The 23377-nt window shown below is 35.5% G+C and overlaps 1 protein-coding gene across 3 annotated transcripts; it reads left to right on the plus strand.

Moving 5' to 3' along the window:
- The first annotated feature begins 5291 nt into the window (after positions 1–5291).
- LOC120339969 (uncharacterized) lies at positions 5292–22950 on the plus strand. Of its 3 annotated transcripts, XM_078116342.1 has the most exons (6): positions 5330–5394; positions 5649–5769; positions 6028–6099; positions 6811–6885; positions 7446–7517; positions 8469–8594. In XM_078116342.1, the coding sequence occupies exons 2-6, from the start codon at positions 5691–5693 to the stop codon at positions 8474–8476; spliced, it is 306 nt and encodes a 101-aa protein (XP_077972468.1). In that variant the 5' UTR covers positions 5330–5394; positions 5649–5690; the 3' UTR covers positions 8477–8594. The 3 variants fall into 3 exon arrangements, with proteins under 3 accessions (XP_077972469.1, XP_077972467.1, XP_077972468.1); XM_078116343.1 differs by lacking the exon at positions 8469–8594 and adding an exon at positions 22931–22950 and having other exon boundaries at positions 5292–5769; XM_078116341.1 differs by having other exon boundaries at positions 5326–5769.
- Positions 22951–23377: the final 427 nt, after the last annotated feature.

The raw sequence follows: 23377 nt of genomic DNA on the forward strand, positions 1-23377 counted from the left end.
GAGAATGTCAAAAATATAATCAATGAATTCATGGCTCAGAATTTTAAACAGATTGTACCGATGGATGAATTTTTCCAGTTGGAAAAAAATGAAATTTTTTTCTTGTTTAAATCTCAGAAAACAAAATATTCGTCAGAGAAAATTAAATGGGAAGCTGTACTGATATGGGTCAAACAAAGTCGTCGTCATCGGAAAGTTTTTCCAGACTTGTTGTTTAAATTTGGGGAATCTTTCGATGAATTTATTCAACAAACAGTCACAAATGAACTTTTAGTTAAAGAGTCGCATAAGTGCAAAGATTTATTGCTCGATACTCTCCATGCCACAGCTAAGGCTGGTAAACTTGTCGCACACATTGCCGTCTCAACAAAGACTGGCATAAAGGCTCTAAATCTCCAAACAAATCAATGGTCTAGTTTGCAGTCAGATTATAATGTTGGCATTCATCTTGTCAATGTTGAGGGACGATTGTATGCTTCGGATTGGAATGAATCGTCTTTGCTACAAGATGGTCGCTGGATAAGGAAGGCAAAAGTTGAAAGGAAGAGTGATGGATTGGATAAGATGGTTTTTCTCAAAGATTGAATTTATATTATCAATCTTAATCAAGATACAGTGCTATATATATGACATCGCCAAAGACAGCTGGGATAAGAATTTTTCCTCATGTGATCTTGGTGTTGATTTTTGTGTTGCTGCCTCAGATGGGATTATATACGGAGGAATGGGGGGTTATTCAACACAAAGAGAAGCAAAAGTATACGATCTTGGAACGAATAAATGGTTTTCTTTGCCAAAAATGATTTTTAGAGCTCATGGTAGTGCAGCAGTCGTTTTTCAAAGTATGGTTTATGTATTGGGAGGTTGGGATGGGAACCCTCACAACCTTGTTCATTGTTATACCCTGTTGTTCGCTCTTGGACAGAAATTGCGAACATGAAGATGAATAAAGAATGCTTCAGTGCATGTGTTGTTGATAATAAAATGTATGCGGTCGGTGGTGCTAAAGTTGAAGGTCTGACTAAGGATTCTATTGAAGCATTCAATGAAGGAACTGGTGAATAGGAAATAATCTGTAAATAGACCTACCCTGAGAATAGGACACAGCCTGAATTTTAAAAATGATCTCAATATAAGCCCTCCCTTAACACCTAGTCAAAAACGCGAAATATTTCTTGACCGAGTTGATAGCAAGAAATTTTTCCTGCACGTTTGAAATGATTGACAATCCATGTTTTGTAGTTATTTTAAATTAAGAAGTGTTATTTATAGGTAAATGGATATCAGTTTTCATATATTTTTTATATTTGGAAATCTCGTATTCTCTACTTTGTAATTTTGTTTTTGATAAATGAAAATATAAGACATCTCCTGAAAATAAGCCCTAGTGTTATTTTTCGAAAAAAATTGAAATAAGGCCCAGTCTTATTTTCGGGGTAACACGATATTAGTATGTTTTATATATATGGCACCAATGTTAGAGGCAATGATCCGGGCCTGGGTATACTAACAATATTCAACAATGAGTGACCAGCTAATCAGGGGGCTGTCCACAAACACCATTCAAGTAAACAGAACTATACTGTGTAATCAATAACGCTTTGCTGTTCAATATTTACAATGTAGAGCGACTATTAACAAACAAGCAAATATCGTCCTTGTGGCAATTTAGCAATAGTTGGGGGAAACGTTCAGCGAGTTTACTTTTCCAAAATAGTTGTTCATTCCAGCTCAGTGGTTCTCAAACGGTGGGGCGCCCCCGAGAAAGGGGGCGTAATCAATTTTTGAAGGGGCGTGAAACTAATTAAAAATAATAATATATATTTGTTGGATTTGATCTTGCCCGCCTTACTTTGAATATTTACATTTCTTTATTGTTTAGCCGGGCCGAGACTACGCTTCTTTATTGCTGTCTGCTTACAAGTCTCTGATAAAACGGGTAAGATATTTGTTGTATGTTATATTAAATGCGATGATGAAAACAAAAAATAGATATTTAAAACACTCAAGGAACTTAACTTAGTTGAGTTGCGGTGATAGAGGTAGTTGAGCTGCGTGAGAGTCGAGCGTTGTAAGGGAGTGCCAGAAGACGAGTGTTGTAATCGAGTGTCCAGAAAGCGAGTCCCATAATTTGCAAGGTTCGAAAAAGCCAGAAACGTGGCAGCGCGTCACGGGTCATGTGACCTGAGCCTAGATGTCGCTATAGTGCTGGTTGTTATTTTATCATATGTTATATTAATTTCGCTTCATTATCTGTTATTTGCAGCTTATTATTAGCTACTTATTTCTAAGGTGGGGCGCGAGTCCTAACAAATTCTAAAAATGGGACGCGGCTCAAATTTCCGAGAACCACTGTTCTAGGTAGTCGCCCCTATTTCCAAAATTAGTCGAGGCTTTGCGAAATTATGTCACAAGTTATAAATATTTAAAAAAAAATCCGTTCCGCAACTATTGTCCTTGCTAGCTCAACTCGCACCATCGAGGCATTGCGAAAACATGCCACAAATTATGATTGTTTTAGGAAATAAAATGATTGTTAAGTACTGCTTGAAACGTTCTGCGAATATCTGTTTCCTCAACTATTGTTCTCGCTAGCTAAACTCGCACCATCGAGGCATTGCGAAAACATGCCACAAATTATGATTGTTTTAGGAAATAAAATGATTGTTAAGTACTGCTTGAAACGTTCTGCGAATTTCTATTTCCTCAACTATTGTTCTCGCTAGCTAGACTCGCGCCAAATTTTTGCAAGAGCAGCTTCAAATTATGATTATTTCGGTTTTGCAAAAACAGCTCACAAATTATGAATGTTTTATAAAATAAAATAAGTGTAATGAACTGCTTGAAACATTCCGCGAATTTTAATTTCTAAAACAACTCAAAAACAGATCGCAAATTATGAATGTTTTAGGAAATAAAATTGAGTGTCTAAGCCAACTGTCCTTGCTAGCTATAGTCGTTTCAAATTTTTTTTGCAGGAGTCGAGATATTGCAAGAACAGCTCACAAATTATGAATGTTTTATACAATAAAATAAGTGTTATAAACTGCTTTAAACATTCCGCGAATTTTAACTTCTAGAACAACTCAAAAACAGATTGTAAATTATGAATGTTTTAGGAAATGAAATTGAGTGTTAAGAACCGCTTGAAACGTTCTGCAAATTTCTATTTTCTCAACTATTGTTCACGCTAGCTAGACTCGCGCTAAATTTTTGCAAGAGCAACTTTAAATTATGATTATTTCGGTTTTGCAAAAACAGCTCACAATTTCTGATTGTTTTATAAAATGGAATAGGTGTAGACAACCGCTTAAAACATTCCGCAAATTTTATATGCGATGGGGGTTCGTCAACAAAAAGCAAAGCAAAAATCTACGATCCTGGAACTCATTGAGTCATGAATGATCTGCTTTGCCACAAATGATTTTTAGAGCTCATGGTAGTGCAGCAGTCGTTTTTCAAAGTATGGTTTATGTATTGGGAGGTTGGGATGGGAACTTTCACAACCTTGTTCATTGTTATACCCTGTTGTTCGTTCGTGGACAGAAATTGCAAAAATGAAGATGAATAAAGAATGTTTCAGTGCGTGTTTTGTTGATAATAAAATGTACGCGGTCGGTGGTGCTAAAGTTGAAGGCTTGACTAAGGATTCTATTAAAACATTCAATGAAGGAACTGGTAAATAGGAAATAATCTGTGAATGGACCTACCCTGAAAATAAGACATAGCCTGAATTTTAAAAATGATCTCAATATAAGCCCTAGTCAAAAACGCGAAATATTTTTTGACCGGGTTGATAGCAAGAAATCTCTCCTGCACGTTTTAAATGATTGATAATCTATGTTTTGCAGTTATTTTAAATTAAAAAATGGTATTTATAAGCAAATGGATATCAGTTTATATATATTTAGTTCATTTGGAAATCTCGTATTCTCTACTTTCTAATTTTGTTTAAATATTTAAAACACTGAAAGAACTTAACTTAGTTGAGTTGCGGTGATAGAGGTAGTTGAGCTGCGTGAGAGACGAGCGTTGTAGCGGAGTGCCAGAAGACGAGTGTTGTAATCGAGTGTCCAGAAAGCGAGTCCCATAATTTGTAAGGTTCGAAAAAGCCAGAAACGTGGCAGTGCGTCACGGGTCATGTGACCTGAGCCTAGATGTCGCTATAGTGCTATTGTGCTGGTTGTTATTTTATCATATGCTATCTTACTTTCGCTTTATTATCTGTTATTTGAAGCTTATTGTTCGCTACTTATTTTTAAGGTGGGGCGCGAGACTTAACAAATTCTAAAAATGGGACGCGGCTTAAAAAGTTCGAGAACCACTGCTCTAGCTAGTCGCCCCTATTTTCAAAATTAGTCGAGGCTTTGTGCGAAAGTTATGAATATCTAAAAAAATTCCGTTCCGCGAATTTCTATTTCCGCAACTATTGTTCTCGCTAGCTAAACTCGCACCATCGAGGCATTGCAAAAACATGCCACAAATTAAGATTGTTTTAGGAAATAAAATGGTTATTAAGTACTGCTTGAAACGTTCTGCGAATTTCTATTTCCGCAACTATTGTTCTCGCTAGCTAAACTCGCACCATCGAGGCATTGCAAAAACATGCCACAAATTATGATTGTTTTAGGAAATAAAATGGTTATTAAGTACTGCTTGAAACGTTCTGCGAATTTCTATTTCCTCAACTATTGTTCTCGCTAGCTAGACTCGCGCCAAATTTTTGCAAGAGCAGCTTCAAATTATGATTTTTTCGGTTTTGCAAAAACAGCTCACAAATAATGATTGTTTTATAAAATAAAATGTATGTGTATTGAACTGCCTGAAACGTTCCACGAATTTTAACCTCTAAAACAATTGTTCTCGCTAGTTAATCGTTTCCAATTTTTTAAAATAAGTCGAGGCATTGCAAAAACAACTCACAAATTACGAATGTTCCAGGAAATAAAATTGAGATTTAAGTACCGCTTGAAACGTTATGCGAATTTCAATTTCGCAACTATTGTTTTCACTAGCTAGACTTGCGCCAAAATGTTTTATGTTACTTTGTTTCTCTCGTTTTAAATTAACTGCAACAGTACATTTGATAAAAAAAGAAACATTTTGTATTTCTTTCTTTCTTTAATGTAACTCTGTTTCTTTCGTTTTAAAGAAACTGCAACAGTACATTTGATAAAAAAAGAAACATGCTGTATTTCTTTCTTTCTTTAATGTAACTTTGTTTTTCTCATTTTAAATAAACTACAACAATACATTTGATTAAAGAGAAACAAGCGAAGAACGAATATATATTCTTGATGCTTCGAGCTAGGAATATCAGTTTACTAGAAGGCAAGAGCTTGTTCAGGTTCCAGGAACGAAATTAGTTCTTTTCAAACTGTTTGTAATATATCGGTGAAGTATAAAAAAAAATCAGAAAAAATTCTATGTTCTATAGCCTGACGCTTTAACCTATAGCGATTTCATTTCTTCTGCTTAGAAATTTAGTTAAAAATAATTTCATCGCCAATATTGTTTGTCGAAGACTTTAAATCCTATGGTATTTGTACCAAGATGGCGCACAACCTGAACATAGTATGTGTACCATATTAGGGTTAGCAGGTTGTGCGCCATCTTGGTACAAATACTATGAGAGCGCCTTTTTTTAGTCTGAAACAACTATTTAAACGACCTAAAAGTTCGAAGTCACGATGCAGAAATTTATGGTATCTCTCTTGCTGTCGGCTGCTATAATGCCCATGTTACTGGATCAAGCATGCGGACATATTGGTTAGTAAAAATTTACATTTTTACGGCTTTCTACAATACAAGTTCTACAATAACATCAGTATCACGCTTAACAACCAAAGCTGAATCCATTACTTTTTTAGGGGTAGACTGATTCTCATATATATTTATCATAGTATCAGTCAGATATAACTAAATGTATCGATCATCAATTTTCCTGCATGCTCGATTTATATTTGTCTTACGAGATTGTTGTAATTGACTCAGTTATATTGTACTTCCTATTTGTTCGTTGTGCAGTATGTGACAAAGACGACGATTGTGATTTCGATCAATATTGTAGCAGCGATTGGGGGGAATGCCGAGATTCAGGTAAATTCCTAATATTTTGCAGCAATATCTCATTTCTACAGGAATCATTGGTCCCCAGGCAATATGATCTAAGCGGTTGTGTATTCACTGTGAATTTTGTTCGGGTTAGGAAGTGAATTCTATGAGAATAAACGCATACCAAAGTGACACCAATTGTATGGAATTGATATCAATATCACGTTTAGCATCCAAAGGTGGACTCAATACTTTTTAAGGGATGGGCTGATTCCAATATTTAGCATGATATTAACTAAATGTATCGATCATAAATTTTTATGCATATGTTCCCAGATTGTTGTGAATGATTTAGTTACAGTACTATTATTTGGGGACCATTGGGAGAACTTTCAATCTATTTTTTCTCAAAAAGCGATCGCGCGCCATATAAGCCAGTGCGTCTAATGTATGTTTCGGGTAGTGCTTTATTGCCTACACCCAGAACCAGTGCCGTTATTGCTTTGAAACCCAATGTGTCTTATAGGGCTATTGCGCCATATGTTTGAATAAAAACTCAATCTAAGATAATTATCGGCAGTACGCCCTATAATACGTCCTTATGGTCAGTAAAATACGGTATCATTAGGCTTACCATACGTCCTGTTCTTTTTTTTTTTTGATAAAATCACAGCAATGTATTTTGAGGGCATCCCATTTTGAGGTCACAAAAATATGGTAACACTACCGTATAATGAATGTGTTCCCATTTTTTAGTCGTCTGTGTTAGCGCCGATGAATGTGATCATGACCAATACTGCGATAGGGATACAAATACTTGTGACGATGAAGGTAAATTCATACTGTTATCAAAATACTTTTCTACAGTTATCATGGTGCTATTATGGTTTATGTTCTCAGCGATTGTGTGATCTCTGTGATGGTATTCCGGGTTAAAAAATGAATTCTATGAGAATGGACGCATACACCAATTGTTTAATATTGAGTTAAACAACCAAAGTTGGCCCATTAATTTTTTAACGGATAGACTGATTCCAATATTTATCATAATATCAGTCAGATATAACTAAATGTATCGATCATCGATTTTCCTGCATGCTCGATATTTTTGTCTTACCAGATTGTAGTAAAAGACATAATCAAAGTTTATTTCTAATAATGTCTTTTGTGTAGGTTGTAATGGAAACAATGATCAAAATTTTGGCAAATACTGCGACGAATCTTTGTGGGTTTCGCCCTCGTAATCCCTGCTTTTTGCAAATATTTGCGTATGGGCTTCAGATATAACAGAAAATATAGATTGGCATTATTTTCGCGTGTCTGTTATTCGGCTTGCCAAATTGTTTTCAATGATTAAGTTACATTGTATTTCTAATTTGTTCCTCGTGTAGTTTGTGACGCAGACGACGACTGTAAACCTGATCAATATTGTGACAACCGTCTATCGGTATGCCTTAATCGAGGTAATTTTTTGATATTTTGCAGCATTGTCTCATTTCTACAGATACCATTGGCCACCCGCCAATCCTGACTAACTCACTTTGTTCCGTGTGGCCAGGGGGGTGGTTCTGGGGGTCGAAATCCTCCCCTTTTGAAATGTAAAAAAATAAAAGCATCTTTCTGTATTATACATAGCAATTTTTTGTAGCTTGAAACGCTTTCAAGACCCTCAAGACTAATGGAAACACAGGTATTCTGGCGTTCGGCCGGACCCTCTAGCTGTTTCGACCTAACTTGGCAAATAAAAATTTCAGAACCCCCCCTTTGAAAATTCCCTGCTACACCCAAGCGTGTGACAGTAAAATCTCTAGCCGGGAAATAAATTGTATTATGTCTTACAAACAAATCAATTCGTCCTAAAGTAGGAAGTTACTAAACACCATACTCTCATCTTAATTATAAAGATCGGCTAATATCATATTCAGCATAAAACCTATCAGTGTAATTCTGAGCAATTGTGCGATCGACCTAATGGAATTTGTCCTAATAACGGAAAATTTATGATATTATGCAACCACACTTTCAATTTCTACAATACCATCGGCCCTATACTGGTCCAAACTGGATTTAGAATTAATCCCAAGTACATAGTAGCATGGGGATCACTTTTAAGCAACAGTATAGGTTCATAAATCAACTGCGAACAGGCCTATTGTTGTCTCTTAAATATTTTGGTGCTACTGAAGTATGTGTCCCAAGATGTCGCACAACCTTAAGATATATGTGTACCCGGTTAGGGTTCAGATTGTACGTCATCTTGGTACACATACTTCTGGAGCGTCAATATTTTTATGCGTGTTAAAAAGCATTTTAAAACTATATTATTCTATTTTACCGATAGATCGGTATTTTCTATAAAAAAAAAATTTGATTTGTTTTTCCACTTATCTAATTTGTCTTATGAATTCACACAGGTTATTGACTTTGATGGTCATGAGTCATTCAAGAGTCAAGTTTTTGCAAAGAGAGGAAGATCAACAAAAACAGAGAAAATAAATTTTACTTTGCTGAATATGGAATAATAAAATATTCTTCAATAATATTTGATCATTTTGTAAACTTTGCATTTGGGTCATATCAGAGTATTTAAACCAGACATGAGCAAAGTACGCCCGCGGGCCAAATCCGGCCCGTTGGGTAATTCAATCTGGCCCGCCTGATGCTGCCACAACCGAACTGAAACCAAATTTTGATGTTTTAGGGAAAAATAGTTCAGGGAATTTGTTGAGATTGCGGTTAAATTTAGTTTTGGCACGAGACCTATTATTTTTCACTTTTGCTTTGTAACTCTGTAAATATTGTTCATAAAATGTAACTTTTTACGTCACACTTACATGGCCCGTCAGATTAGGGGAGCAAACTTTTTGGTCCCTGGTTCAAAAACCTTGCCCACTCCTGATTTAAACGAACATAAATCAGTATTAGGATATATATACATCCATGGTTATGCGTGTATAGCGTTTAAACTTCTTACTACATACCATGAACGCTTCATCCACAGTACAACCAAACACGATTCAAAAAGGCTCAATAGAGATTTACGAAGCACTTGTTAGATTTATATTTCGACTCGGAGTTTTCAATGTTTAAGATTTTTCCTGATGTTTGCCCTGTTCTTGTCCTTTCGCGTGTAATTTGTCAGTTTTCAATTGTGTTTCCAAAAATTAGGCGCAAATTGAATACCTAGATTTTCTTCATGTATTTCGAGGAGCTTTGGTCTAGTTGCAATACTCTTCCCGCAAATGATGTGCTAGATCAGGGTCCGCCAACCTATTTGGCCGATGGGCCACATTTAGTTTACTAATAATTGCTCGGGCCACCTAACATGGTAAATATGTTTTAGTTTTGCTACACTGACTAAAAGTTAATGAAAAAACAAACAAAACCATTGCACCAAACTTTTTCAATATTAAAAAACAATAGAAAAACGAAGATACAGTAAGGTCAACAAAGTTTTTTCTACACATAGATATTTTAGTGTGAAGTTTGGCAAACAAGTTTGTCAATATTCGCTGAAATGGACGATGTAGCAATGCGAAGCAAATTTTCCATATGACTGTCAGAAATTAGTGATCTCACAGGAGATTTGACATGATTCATCTGTGAAAAAACTTGCTTGTACAAGTAAGTGCTGCCGAATAATGAGGTCACTAAAACTGCCATTCTGCCCAAATGTGTATGCGACTATTTATGTATCGATATCTTCCAGTTGGTGATGGCACTCATGGCTCGTTTGAAATGGCTAGCAGAGCGCATTTCAGAAAAATGAACAAATTGTTTGTATCAAATCCTCATATTAACTACATCACTCGAAAAATAGAAGTTTTACTCAATTTTTTATGAGTGCAAAAATAATTACCATTTTTTCTCAACATGGAGAAAACAGTTCCGGTACTTGGACAAATCGGTAGTCAAACACCAATCCGCAACGAATTATGGTCAAATACCAAGGCATCACTGTTAATCGCTAATTGTTTGAGAATCGATTTCAAGATGTTTTTGTGGGGAATTGATCGAAAATCATAACACAGTTTTATTGTAATTATATACACACACATTGTACGCAAATATATGTAAATTGAATCACGAACATAAAAAAGTCGTGCATTTTTCGGTGAGATGTATTTTGACAAAAAATAGGGTTTCGTATGAAGTATAATGTATAAATATAAGTTTTGTTCAGACGTTTCGCAATTTCTAAATAGTAGTTCCATAAGGGATCCATTTCAACTTATTGTAGACTTCAAAATTTAGTCACTTAAAATATCTTTTACGCTAGAGATTGTGAAATAAGTCTTCAAAATTCTCATTTGCTTCATCACAAAAAAAAGGTTCCCTCAATACACTGCATTAACTAAAAGTTACACCAAGAGGAAAGGCAACAAAATGAATAATCCATGACTTGCACTTCCCACAGTGTCGGCCTAATTTATATGTTCATGAAAGCAAAATGCAGTAGATTAGAAGCAAAAAAACAGCAGCCGCGCTGGACCATAAACAAATTCCAAATGTAGGATAGTACCTGTAGTTCTGAAATATGAAATGTGTTGTTGCTTTATTTATGTCGCTTGATGACACAGTTAAGCTCTCACTCTATTTTTCCTGCTGTACTGTATGTCGCTTAGTGCAATGATTGAAGATGTCTGTGTTTTTTATTCACAATAGACTAAAGTAATATGAACGTTTGAATGTATTCACCGATAAACAAACAGTACCGAGGCAATCCAACCTCGGCAAGGCCCGAAGATACACAGCCGGCTTCGATTGTGATGTACTGATTGTAGATTGTTTATAGTCGCGAACCAAAACACGCCATCATTTTCCCGACAACATACCCGAATCCCAAAGGCAAAAATAGATAGCGACAAGAAAACAATCATCATCAAAACTGCCAAAATATAGGCAAAGAATAGTAAATAAAAGTAGGTAACATATGCTGAGGGGGGATTTAACGAAAAAGTTTGAGAACCACTAGTTTAGAATACACATATTTTCCCACTTCTGTTCACTTGGCTGCATTGGATGAAACCTCATTTTATGTACCAATAGTGTTTGCCGAGATACTTTTGATAATTGATGTGGACTTTATTAGCTTTAGAGATCAACCTTTGTTGGTGATAAAATTTCAATTAAATAAGATATATTACTGAACTTTTGACGAAATATTTGAAATGACGAATTCGACGAGACGAAACGTTTTTTTAATATTTTAAAGTTTACTCTATTCCTTCCATGTATTGTAATTTGATATCTTATTAGGTATGAAATGCTCAGCATCACTTGAAAATAAGAATGCCCGATTAGGAATTGAAACGAAAAATTGTGTACATTTGTAAAGTAACAATGAATTGTAAATTCCAAAATTTCTTAGCTTCGTTTTTCAGTTAATTTGGTAAATAATATATATACTACATTCGAGTTTTGAGTGTGTTCCCTAATATTCTGAGGTAATTGAATTTTACTTTAACTTCTGTATAACTTCACAAATTTCCTTAAAACTGTTATAAAATATATTTTCTATTATAGTTTATATTGCGAATATTAAATTTGTGAATTAATGAAAATGTGTATATATTTCAAGATGTTGCAAAATTATTCAACTAACGATTCAAAGCAAGTCCTACATGAATTTTATAGTTTTTATTTTTAATTTCATTCACAAGGGTATGTTATTAATCAAAATTAATGAAAAATTCATTTTTCACGCCAAATTGCTGGCAGCTGTATGGCAGCTGTTTGTCTCCGAATAAATAAACTTTGGAGTTATCGAAAAATCGACGTTTAAAGCAATATTATAACGTGCAATGACCGTCATATACTTTTATAAATTTCGCTAACGTCATGTGTTTCAAAGCGAATGAATTGAATAAAAACTGACGTTGTAGAATTTCCGTGTATTGTTTGCATTCTAATCTATAGGTTCGAAATTTCCTGTAGGAAGCAATAGAGTGTCATACTACAATAGACTGCAATTCTATTTACCAGTATTAAATCTGAACTAGTTTCCAACACTGACTGGATTTGAATAGATCAGCATTAAAATTACAAGTTTCACATCTCAATAGACATGACGTTAGAAAAACAGCGATTTTTTTTAAGAATTTTGAAGGGATTCTTAAGACTGCTAAACTCGAATCATTCGAAATGTCGGACTGCAAATACTGCGTTCACACAAAAATAGTTCGTATCTCGGGGTGGGTTGTATGAATAATGTCACTATATATGTTATCAACCATTTTTACTCACCGTGCTAACAAATTTAGCCTGGAACCTGAATTTCTCAAACCCTGAAATATTTAGTTTATGTTTTCATAAAATATTTAAATTTTGTTTATTTGCAATAAAAATTTATATTCATATCTAGAATAGAAAAATTTAAACATATATGGTATATCAATTGCACAGCATAAATACTGATATTATCTTGGAATTATTCACAGGACTTTTAGTCATGAAAAAAAGACTTGTTTCTATGCTGGTCGTCTGTGTTGGGATCGCAGCCAACATAGAATAAGGTAATGAAATTTGCATATAGTATTGGTATGAAACCGAAAAAATTCTGTCGCTCCTGGGCAAGGGGATATCCATCTGGCTAACACAGACAGTCCCGAACTCGTAATAGAACTGAAACTGAAATACGGAAAATCAGAATAAAATTATGGCCCAACCCTAACCTGGTACACTACACACACTACGTTTTCAATGAGTTATTCTATAAAATATATGCCATCAATATTAGATAAATTGAAAGCGGAGTAGTTGGAACCTAGAAACTTTGATTTGTAAAATATTTTTAAAATAAATGTGATTTGTCCAAACCAGACTATAAGATGTTATTTTGATGTAGAATGATTTGGATTTAAACAAGCACTAAAAAGGATGTGATGACAATCCGAATAAATACACGTTTTCAGGTACTCCCGTATAGTATGTGGACCAGGTTAGGGTTAGGCCATAATGTTATTCCGATTTCCGTTATTTTAGTTCTATTACGAGTTCTGGGACTGTTTGTGTTAGCCAAGGGAATATACCCCCAGCGCATAAGCTTTCGTCTTATTACACAACCTGGTGTAAAGTAGGCGAACAAAATTAGTTACTCCCGTAGTAAAAAAAACGTCGCTATCGCTCGCAAGCATGTAACGTACTTTACCTAAAGTCATACGCTTAACAAGCTAGTCATTTCGCTACCGGTACCCAATCAGCCTTTAGTAAATACTTTATGCACGGTGCATGCTTGTTGCCGGCTACCGATAAATATATGTTCAGCTGATTTAAGAGGAAGACCATATGTTGCGGAATAAAAGTTATCGAGTATTGTGAAGCTATTAATTGAAGTATGCAAGCAATATACAAGCGAATTTACGCATTACAGTTAGCATCAATTTGCCATCATATAAAGTTTCCAGCAAATAACACAACTGCTGATTGTACTAGCGTTTTGATGCCCGTACATATCATGCCGAACGTTTAAATCCATTAGTTTAAATTGTTGTTTAAAATAAGGCCTGGGAATAGCTGAACTTGAAATTTTTTCTATCGCTCCACTTCATCTTTATATTTAAAGACGAATAGTAATGTTTGTGACACGCACCGGTAAGCTCCAAATGGCATATATATACGTCCGTGCTCCGTGACATTGAAAGTATTAACTCAACCAAAGCATTACACAGAACAATGTGACGCTACATACCGTGAACGTCATTATGTCAAAGTTGAAATAATTTTTTCAACAAAAAAACAAACGTTGTTATCCCATGATATAAAAGTCAAAATAAATAAATTAACTCAAGCGTTGCTTATTAGGAAATCGTTTTCCCTTAATATATCATTTTTGAATAGAACAAGGGAGCAATGCTCAAACATAGGCAAACGAAGACAGAGCGTCGGTTCTGACATGGAAAGGCTCGAATAAACGAAGTTTGCAACATTGACGCGCCAGCTGTAAGAAGGAGTCGAGTGATCAATATGAAAGGGGTTCAAAATAATTTCGTTACAAATAAAAAAATATTCAAACATCGTGACAAAAAATACATACCATCAGTACAAGGAGATCTTCTTATGCGTTTATTCTCATAGAATTCAGTTTCTAACCCGGAATAACATCACAGAGATCACACGATCGCTGAGATCATAAATTATAATAGCACCCTGGTAACTCAAGAAAAGTATTTTGATAATAATATGAATTTACCTTCACCGTCACAAGTCTTTGTATCCCTATCGCAGTATTGGTCATCATCACATATTCATCGTCGTCATCACAGTCGACTAAAAAATTGAAATACATTAATCATACGGTAGTGTTACCATATTTTTGTGACCTCAAAATGGGACGCCCTCGAAGTACATAGCTCTGATTTTATCAAAAAAAAAAAAAAAACGAGACGTATGGTAAGCCTAATTATACCGTATTTTACTGACCATAAGGACGTATTATAAGGGCGTACTGCCGATAATTTTCTTAGATTGAGTTTTTATTCAAACATATGGCGCAATAGCCCTATAAGACACATTGGGTTTCAAAGCAATAGCGGCACTGGTTCTGGGTGTAAGCAATATAGCACTACCCGAAACATACATTAGGCGCACTAGCTTATATGGCGCGCGATCGCTTTTTGAGAAAAAAATAGATTGAAAGTTCTCCCAATGGTCCCCAAATAATAGTACTGTAACTAAATCAATCACAACAATCTGGAAACAAAATTATCGGCTATGCATAAAAATTTATGATCGATACATTTAGTTAATATCATGCCAAATATTGGAATCAGCCCATCCCTTAAAAAGTAATGAGTCCAACTTGTATGCTTAACGTGATATTGATATCAATTCCATACAATTGGTGTCACTTTGGTATGCGTTTATTCTTATAGAATTCACTTCATCCTAACCCGAACAAAAATTACAGTGAATACACAACCGCTTAGATCACATTGCCTGGGGACCAATGGTTCCCGTAGAAATGAGATATTGCTGCAAAATATTATAAATTTACCTAAATCTCGGCATTCCCGCCAATAGCTGCTACAATATTGATCGAAATCACAATCGTCGTCTTTGGCACATACTGCACAAAGAACAAATTAGAAGTACAATATAACTGAGTCAATTACAATAATCTGGTAAGACAAATATAAATCGAGCATGCAGGAAAAATGATGATCGATACATTTAGTTATATCTGACTGATACTATGATAAATATAGGAATCAGTCTATCCATTTTAAAAGTATTGGGTCCAACTTTGGTTGCTTAACGTGATACTAATCTCAATACCATACAATTGGTGTCATTTTGGTAAGCGTTTATTCTCATAGAATTCAGTTTCTAACCCGGAATAACATAACAGTGATCACACAATCGCTGAGGAAATAAACCATAATAGCATAATGCTAACAAACACGCAGATACATAACATCCCCGTAGTGAATTTAGGAATAGTTGCGGGAAACGTTCTGCGAGTTTACTTTTCCAAAATAATTTTTCTTTCTAGCTCAGTGACTCTCAAACGGTGGAACGCCCCGACAAAGGGGCGTAAAAAAATTTGAGGGGCGTGACACTAATAAAATTAATAATATTTGCTGGGTTTGATCTTGCCCGCCTGACTTCGAATATTTACATTTCTTTATTGTTTAAAGATTGTAGTTGTTGTTATTTTAATTATATGCTTGTTATATTACATTCGCTTTACTATCTGTTATTTGCAGCTTATTGTTAGCTAGGTATTTTTAAGGTGGAGCACAAGACTTAACAGTTTCTAAAAAGCAGACTCGGCTTGGAATTTTTGAAAATCACTGCTCTAGCTAGTCGTCCCTATTTCCAAAATTAGTCGAGGCTTTGCGAAAATATGCCACAAATTATGATTATTTTGGGAAATAAAATGGTTGTTAAGTACTGCTTGAAACGTTCTGCGAATTTCTATTTCCGCAACTATTGTGCTCGCTAGCTAGACTCGCGCTAAAATTTTGCAAGAGCAGCTTTAAATCATGATTATTTCGAATAATGAAAAAGGAGATTCGCTTCATTTGACCCAACCTAATGGACCCACATTAATTCTGCTTTATTTTCAATGATTACCCAATGCCCACGCTTAATAATAGATAGAAACATTTGCTCATATTGAGGTTTTTTTTAATCAATCATTTCTTCATTACTGCTAAAGAGCGTAAGTAATTGAACGTTTTAAAAAAAAACGTAACTTCAACACTGTTAATAATCGATTCACGGCGGGTATTAGTTTGGTTTACAACGGAGATTTCATCTAGTCCTGCTTTATTATAGGCTGACGGAATCACAGGCGTTTATTAATGCAAGGATGTTGTAGCAAGGGCTGAATTAACCGTTAGGCAAAATAGGTACTCGCTTACTACGGGGGTGTGCAACATTAAATACACGAGGGCCAGATATAAATTATTGGACGAAACCGCGGGCCGCAGATTCACTTAACATAGACTTTCTAGAAGTTGCAGACACGAAAATTTTGGTTATTGATCCTGTGACATGCGTTGTTCGCTTTGCACAAGCTCATAGAGAGACCTTGTAATGCAAAGGAAAAGGAAATACTTTAAATTAAAACGCGAGCCGCACACTATTCAAAAGTGGCGATTTTCCGCGGATCGCAGAAGTTCTCCTTGTGGGCCGAATTTGACCCGCATGCCGTAAGTTGCACACCCCTTGCTTAGGTCACCAAAGAAAGGGGACATCACTGTAAATTGGCGCTTCAGAAGTATGTGTACCAATATGGAGGTATCTGATTTTGTTCGCCTATTTTACATCAAGTTGTGTAAAGGGATTGAAACCTATGGGCAGGAGGGCTATTTGCTTGGCTAACACAGACAGTCCCCGAACTTGTAATCGAACTAAAATAAGGAAAAACGGAATAAAATGATGGCCTAACCCTAACCTTGTACACATATACGTATATATCATGTAAAAAAATATCATGTAAAAAAAAAAAAATTGATCAGTAATGAACACGGAAACTTACTTTTCTCAATATTAAATAACACAGAACACTAGTTACATTCCTATTATTGGTATGTTGTATATATAGGGCACTAGTCCTGGAGGTTGGTCCTTTGTTGTATAAACAATATGTCCCCAGCTAATCAGTGGGCAGTCTATCAAGACCCTTCAGGTACAGATGATTATACCAATCAATAGCGTTTTGCTGTGCATTAGTTACAATGCAGAGTACAGCCGACTGCTTTAAACATTCCGCAAATTTTAACCTCTAAAACAACTGTTCTCGCTAGCTAGTCGTTTCCAAATTTCTAAGGTCGAGGCATTCCAAAAACAGCTTACAAATTATGAATGTTTTATGAAATAAAAATAAAAGTGTAAAGAACTGCTTGAAACATTCTGCGAATTTTCACCTCTAAAACATCAATGTTGCTCTTTTTCAATGATTATCCAATGCCCAACAATTTGCTCATATTGAGGTTTTCCAATGTCCAAACATTTGCTCTTACTGAGGTTTTCCCTTTGAAATCCTATCTTTCTATTATGTAACTTTGTTTCTCTCGTTTTAAATTAACTGCAACAATACATTTGATAAAAAAAGAAACATTTTGAAATCCTCTCTTTCTTTTATGTAAATTTGTTTCTCTCGTTTCAAACAAACTGCAACAATACATTTGATAAAAAAGAAACAAGCGAGGAACGAATATATATTATATTCTCAATACTTCAAGCAAGGAATATCAGTTTGCTTGAAGGCAAGAGCTTGTTGAGCTTCCAGGATCAAAATTAGTTCTTTTCAAACCGTTCGTTATATATCGGTGAAAATAAAAAAAATCATTTCTATGTCCAAGTATGTGCACCAAGATGTCGCACAACCTCAACATAGTATGTGTATACGGTTAGGGGTCATCGTTGTGCGCCATCTTGATGCACATACTTCGAGTGCGATGAAATTTGTTAAAATCGGGGGAATTAGGATATCAGAATCCGATTTCATTTTCTTCTAAGAAATTCGGTTACAAATAATTTCAACGCAAATATTGGCCAAACACGTGCATTTTCTTGAAATAAATATAATTTTAGGCTCCAACATCAGCAATTTAGCAATTTTGGATTTCTCAATAATGTAACTTACAGGCGATATGATGTTGCGTTTATGGAAAATGAGATTTTTTTGGCGCACCCGTATGTACGTGTACCAAGATGACGCACAACCTGAACCTAGCCTTGTACTATGTTCAGGTTGTGCGGCATCTTGATACACATACTTCGAGAGCGCCATTTTTTGATAGTAAAAACCCAATATAAGTTTTCATTCAGGTCATTTTTGAAAATCAGTGACATGTTGCTAGTTCTTGAGATTCTGTTGGTAACGAAGTAGATCCGTTCATAAAATTTTGATGCCACCGCATGTTGGAACGATAACTCTTTAATTGCGACCCTTTTCATTATTCTCTTCTAATTTATATTAATTAAGCACTAGCTTAGTATTTTTTTCATGTCTGGAAAAACTATCTAAACGAATTGAAGTTCGAAGTCACGATGCACAAATTCCTTTTATCTCTCTTGCTGTCGGCTGCTGTAATGTCCATGTTACTGGATCAAGCATGCAGAATGCATTATGGTTAGTCAAAAATTTTATTTTTACGGCTTTCTGCATAAGATCCAACAATAGTTTCTAAGTTCTACAATAACCATCGCATAAAATCTCAAAAACATGAAGATTACTTCTATGCTAAAGACGGATGTTTTGTCATGTGCTTTGATTCATACATGCTAAACTCGGAATCGGCCGATAGATATATCTTCAATCTAAGTCTAACAAATTCGCATATGTAGGAAAAATAGAAGTTACTTCCTTCCAATATATAAACTAGAATATCGGTTAGAAACCGAAGACTTATCGATCGAAAGTTAGGGGATCCCCCAAAACAGAAACTGCGGTTTCGATTCGAAAAATTCTGCAAACCCGAGCCGGATTGTTTTGAATAGTTTTTAGCCAATATCAAAAATGTGGGAAACAATTGCTACCTCCCCATGTCGTCGTTAAAATACTACTCGAGGAAATACTTTTATGAGGAATTCTGCAAATCCGAACTGGATTGTTTCGATTAGTTTCCAGCCAATAGCCAATATTTACCAATCCTATATTTTGTGTCAAATACAACGGCGCTAACCCGGGTTGCGACGGCTATTCAAACACAGCCTAGCGATATTTTGGTGAGGAATTCTGCAACCCCGAACCTGATAGAGGGATATGGACATTGCTTAAACTTTAAAGAGTAATTATAAGTAACGAGATACGATCTCGCGGCGTGTATCCTCCGCTCTGACTCAATAGCGTGGAAAATTTCTCGAAGGAAACGTGCGCATCGCGACGACGTCAAAGTTACAAGAGAGATATGGACAATGCTTAAAGATTAATCACGAGATACGATCTGGCGGTGTGTATCCTTCGCTCTGACTCACTAGCGTGAAAACTTGCGCATCGGACACGCACACACACATTCAGCGCGTCTCGAAAATCTCTCGCTTTGTAAATATCCAGATCTCTTCATCACTGATTAATTAATAACTCGCTAATTATACGAAACATTTCATCCAAAATCAATAGGCTTCTGATCCGAGCTATGATGAACGCACATGCAAAATTTGGAGCAGATTCAACCTCGCTTCCGTGAGATATCGCGTGCATCTAACACACAGACATACACACATACAAATACCTATCAACATACTTACCGATCGTAAGATCGATAAGTAATAAATATTCAGCCTATTACCAATCAGATATGACTAAACGTGTCGATCACCAATTTTTCTGCATAGAAGATATTCATCATACCAGATTGTTGTAAACGATTTGGTTACAGTACTGTATTTTAGGGACCATAAGGAGAACTTAAAATGGTATTCCCAAAGATTGTTTACTAAGATGCGCCCTATAGTAAGGTTATTTCGTCCACAAAAATACAGTCTACGGTAATTCTAATATTTCTTTAGATCTTTGTGATAACGACGATGAATGTGATTCTGAACATTACTGCAACTGGGAGACAGGGTTTTGTGATTGGAAATGTAATGTCATACTATTATAAAAATGCTTTTTTTTTTTAATCATGATGCGATCAATTATTGTTTATTTCCTTAGCAATTGTGTAAACTCTGTTATGTTATTCCGGGTTAGAAACTGAATTCTATGAGAATAAACGCTTACCAAAATGACACCAATTGTATGGTATTGAGATTAGTATCACGTTAAGCAACCAAAGTTGGACCCATTACTTTTTAAAGGAATAACCTGATTCCCATATTTATCATAGTATCAGTCAGATATATACCTAAATGTATCGATCATCATTTTTTCTGCATGCTCGATTTATGTTTAACTTAGCAGGTTGTTGTAATTGACTCGGTTACATTGTACTTCTAATTTGTTCTTGGTGCAGTATGTGCCAAAGACGACGATTGTGATTTCGATCAATATTGCAGCAGCGATTAGCGGGAATGCCGAGATTTAGGTAAATTTCTAATATTTTGCAGGAATATCTCATTTCTACAGGAACCATTGGTCCCCAGGCAATGTGATCTAAGCGGTTGTGTATTCACTGTAATTTTTGTTCGGGTTAGGAAGTGAATTCTATGAGAATAAACGCATACCAAAGTGACACCAATTGTATGGAATTAATATCAATATCACATTAAGCATTCAAAGTTGGACTCATTACTTTTTAAGGGATGGGCTGATTCCAATATTTGGCATGATATTAACCAAATGTATCGATCATAAATTTTTATGCATAGCCGATAATTTTGTTTCCAGATTGTTGTGAATGATTTAGTTACAGTACTGTTATTTGGGGACCATTGGGAGAACTTTCAATCTATTTTTTTTCTCAAAAAGCGATCGCGCGCCATATAAGCCAGTGCGCCTAATGTATATTTCGATTAGTGCTTTATTGCCTACACCCAGAACCAGTGCCGTTGTTGCTTTGAAACCCTATGTGTCTTATAGGGCTATTGCGCCATATGTTTGAATTAAAATTCAATCTAAGAAAATTATCGGCAGTGCGAGCTATAATACGTCCTTATGGTCAGTAAAATACGGTATCATTAGGCTTACCATACGTCCCGTTTTTTTTTTCGATAAAATCACAGCTATGTACTTCGAGGGCGTCCCGTTTTGAGGTCACAAAAATATGGTAACACCGCCGTATAAAGAATGTATTTCAATTTTTTTAGTTGCCTGTGATGACGACGATGAATGTGATTATGACCAATAATACTGCGATAGGGATACAAAGACTTGGGACGATGAAGGTAAATTCAAACTATTATCGAAATACTTTTCTACAGTTATCATGGTGCTATTTTGGTTTATGTTCTCAGCGATTGTGTGATCTCTGTGATGTTATTCCGGGTTAGAAACTGAATTATATGAGAATAAACGCATATCAAAGTGACACCAATTGTTTAATATTGTTCAGTACCACATTAAACAACCAAAGTTGGCCCATTAATTTTTAAACGGATAGAATGATTCCAATATTTATCATAATATCAGTCAGATATAACTAAATGTATCGATCATCAATTTTCCTGCATGCTCGATATTTGTCTTACCAGATTGTAGTAAAAGACATAGTCAATGTTTATTTCTAATTTGTCTTTTGTGTAGGTTGTAATGGAGACAATGATCAAAATTTTGGTAAATATTGCGACGAATCTTTGTGGGTTTCGCGCTCGTAATCCCTGCTTTTTACGAATATTTGCGTATGGGCGTATGGAAAATATAGATTGGCATGTCTTTCGCGTGTCTGTTATTCGACCTGCCAGATTGTTTTCAATGATTAAGTTTCATTGTATTTCTAATTTGTTCCTCGTGTAGATTGTGACGGAGACGACGAATGTAAACCTGATCAATATTGTGACAACCGTATGTGGGTATGCCTTTCTAGGTAATTTTTTAATATTTTGCAGCATTGTCTCATTTCTACAGATACCATTGGCCACCCGCCAATCCTGACTAACTCACTTTGTTCCGTGTGGCCAGTGCCGTAGCCAGAGGGGTGGTTTTGGGGGTCGAAATCCTCCACTTTTAAAAAGGAAAAAATAAAAGCATCTTTCTGTATCCTACATAGCAATTTTTCGTAGCTTGAAACGCTTTCATGACCCTCAAGACTAATGGAAACACAGGTATTCTGGCGTTCGGCCGGTCCCTCTAGCTGTTTCGACCTACGTTGGTAAATATTGATCAACGACCCCCCCCCCCCCCCCCTCTTTGAAAATTTTTGGCTAGCCCCAAGCGTGTGACAGTAAAATCTCTAGCCGGGAAATAAATTGTAATATGTCTTACAAACAAATCAATTCGTCCTAAAGTAGGAAGTTACTAAACATCATACTCTCATCTTAATTATAAAGATCGGCTAATATCATATTCAGCATAAAACCTATCAGTGTAATTCTGAGCAATTGTGCAATCGATCTAATGGAATTTGTTATAATAACGGTAAATTTATAATATTATGCAACAAGACTTTCAATTTCTACAATGCCATCGGCCCTACACTGGTCCAAACTGAATTTAGAATCAATCCCAAGTACATGGTAATCACCTTTTAGCATCAGAATTGGTTCATAAATCAACTCTGAACATGCCTATTGTGGTGCTCCCGAAGTATGTGTACCAAGAGGTCGCACAAATTGAACATAGTATGTGTACCAGGTTAGGGTTTAGGTCGTGCGTCAACTTGGTACACATACTTCCACAGCGCCAAAAATTTTATGCGTTTTAAAAAGTATTTTAAAACTCTATTACTCTATTTTACGAATAGATCAGTTTTTCTATAAAAAAGATTTTGATTTGTTTTAAATTGTTTACCACTTTTCTAATTTGTCGTATGAATTCGCACAGGTTAATGACTTTGATGGTCACGAGTCATTCAAGAGTCAAGTTTTTGCAAAGAGAAGGATCATCGCAAACAGAGAAAATAAATTTGACTTTGCTGAATATGGAATAATAAAATATTCTACAATAATATTTGATCGTTTTGTTAACTTTGCATTTGGGTCATAACAGAGTATTTAAACGAACATAAAAAAACAGCATTGTAATATATATACATCCATGTTTATGTGCGTATAACGTTTAAACTTCTTACTGCATGCCAAGAACGTTACTTCCTCCGTATAACCAAACCTGGTTACCTGGTTAGGGTTAATCAGTAATCAGTAGTTTATTTTCTCACCATACTGAAAACACAGTTGATATTCAAATTGCAATGAATGAATAGCACTTCAAGGTGAGGGGAGCCGCGAGAAACAAGGCACAAATACTACGGAAGTCTCTTCGCTAGTTCCC

The sequence above is a fragment of the Styela clava genome, chromosome 9, assembly GCF_964204865.1.
Source record: "Styela clava chromosome 9, kaStyClav1.hap1.2, whole genome shotgun sequence".
Taxonomy (NCBI): Eukaryota; Metazoa; Chordata; class Ascidiacea; order Stolidobranchia; family Styelidae; genus Styela; species Styela clava.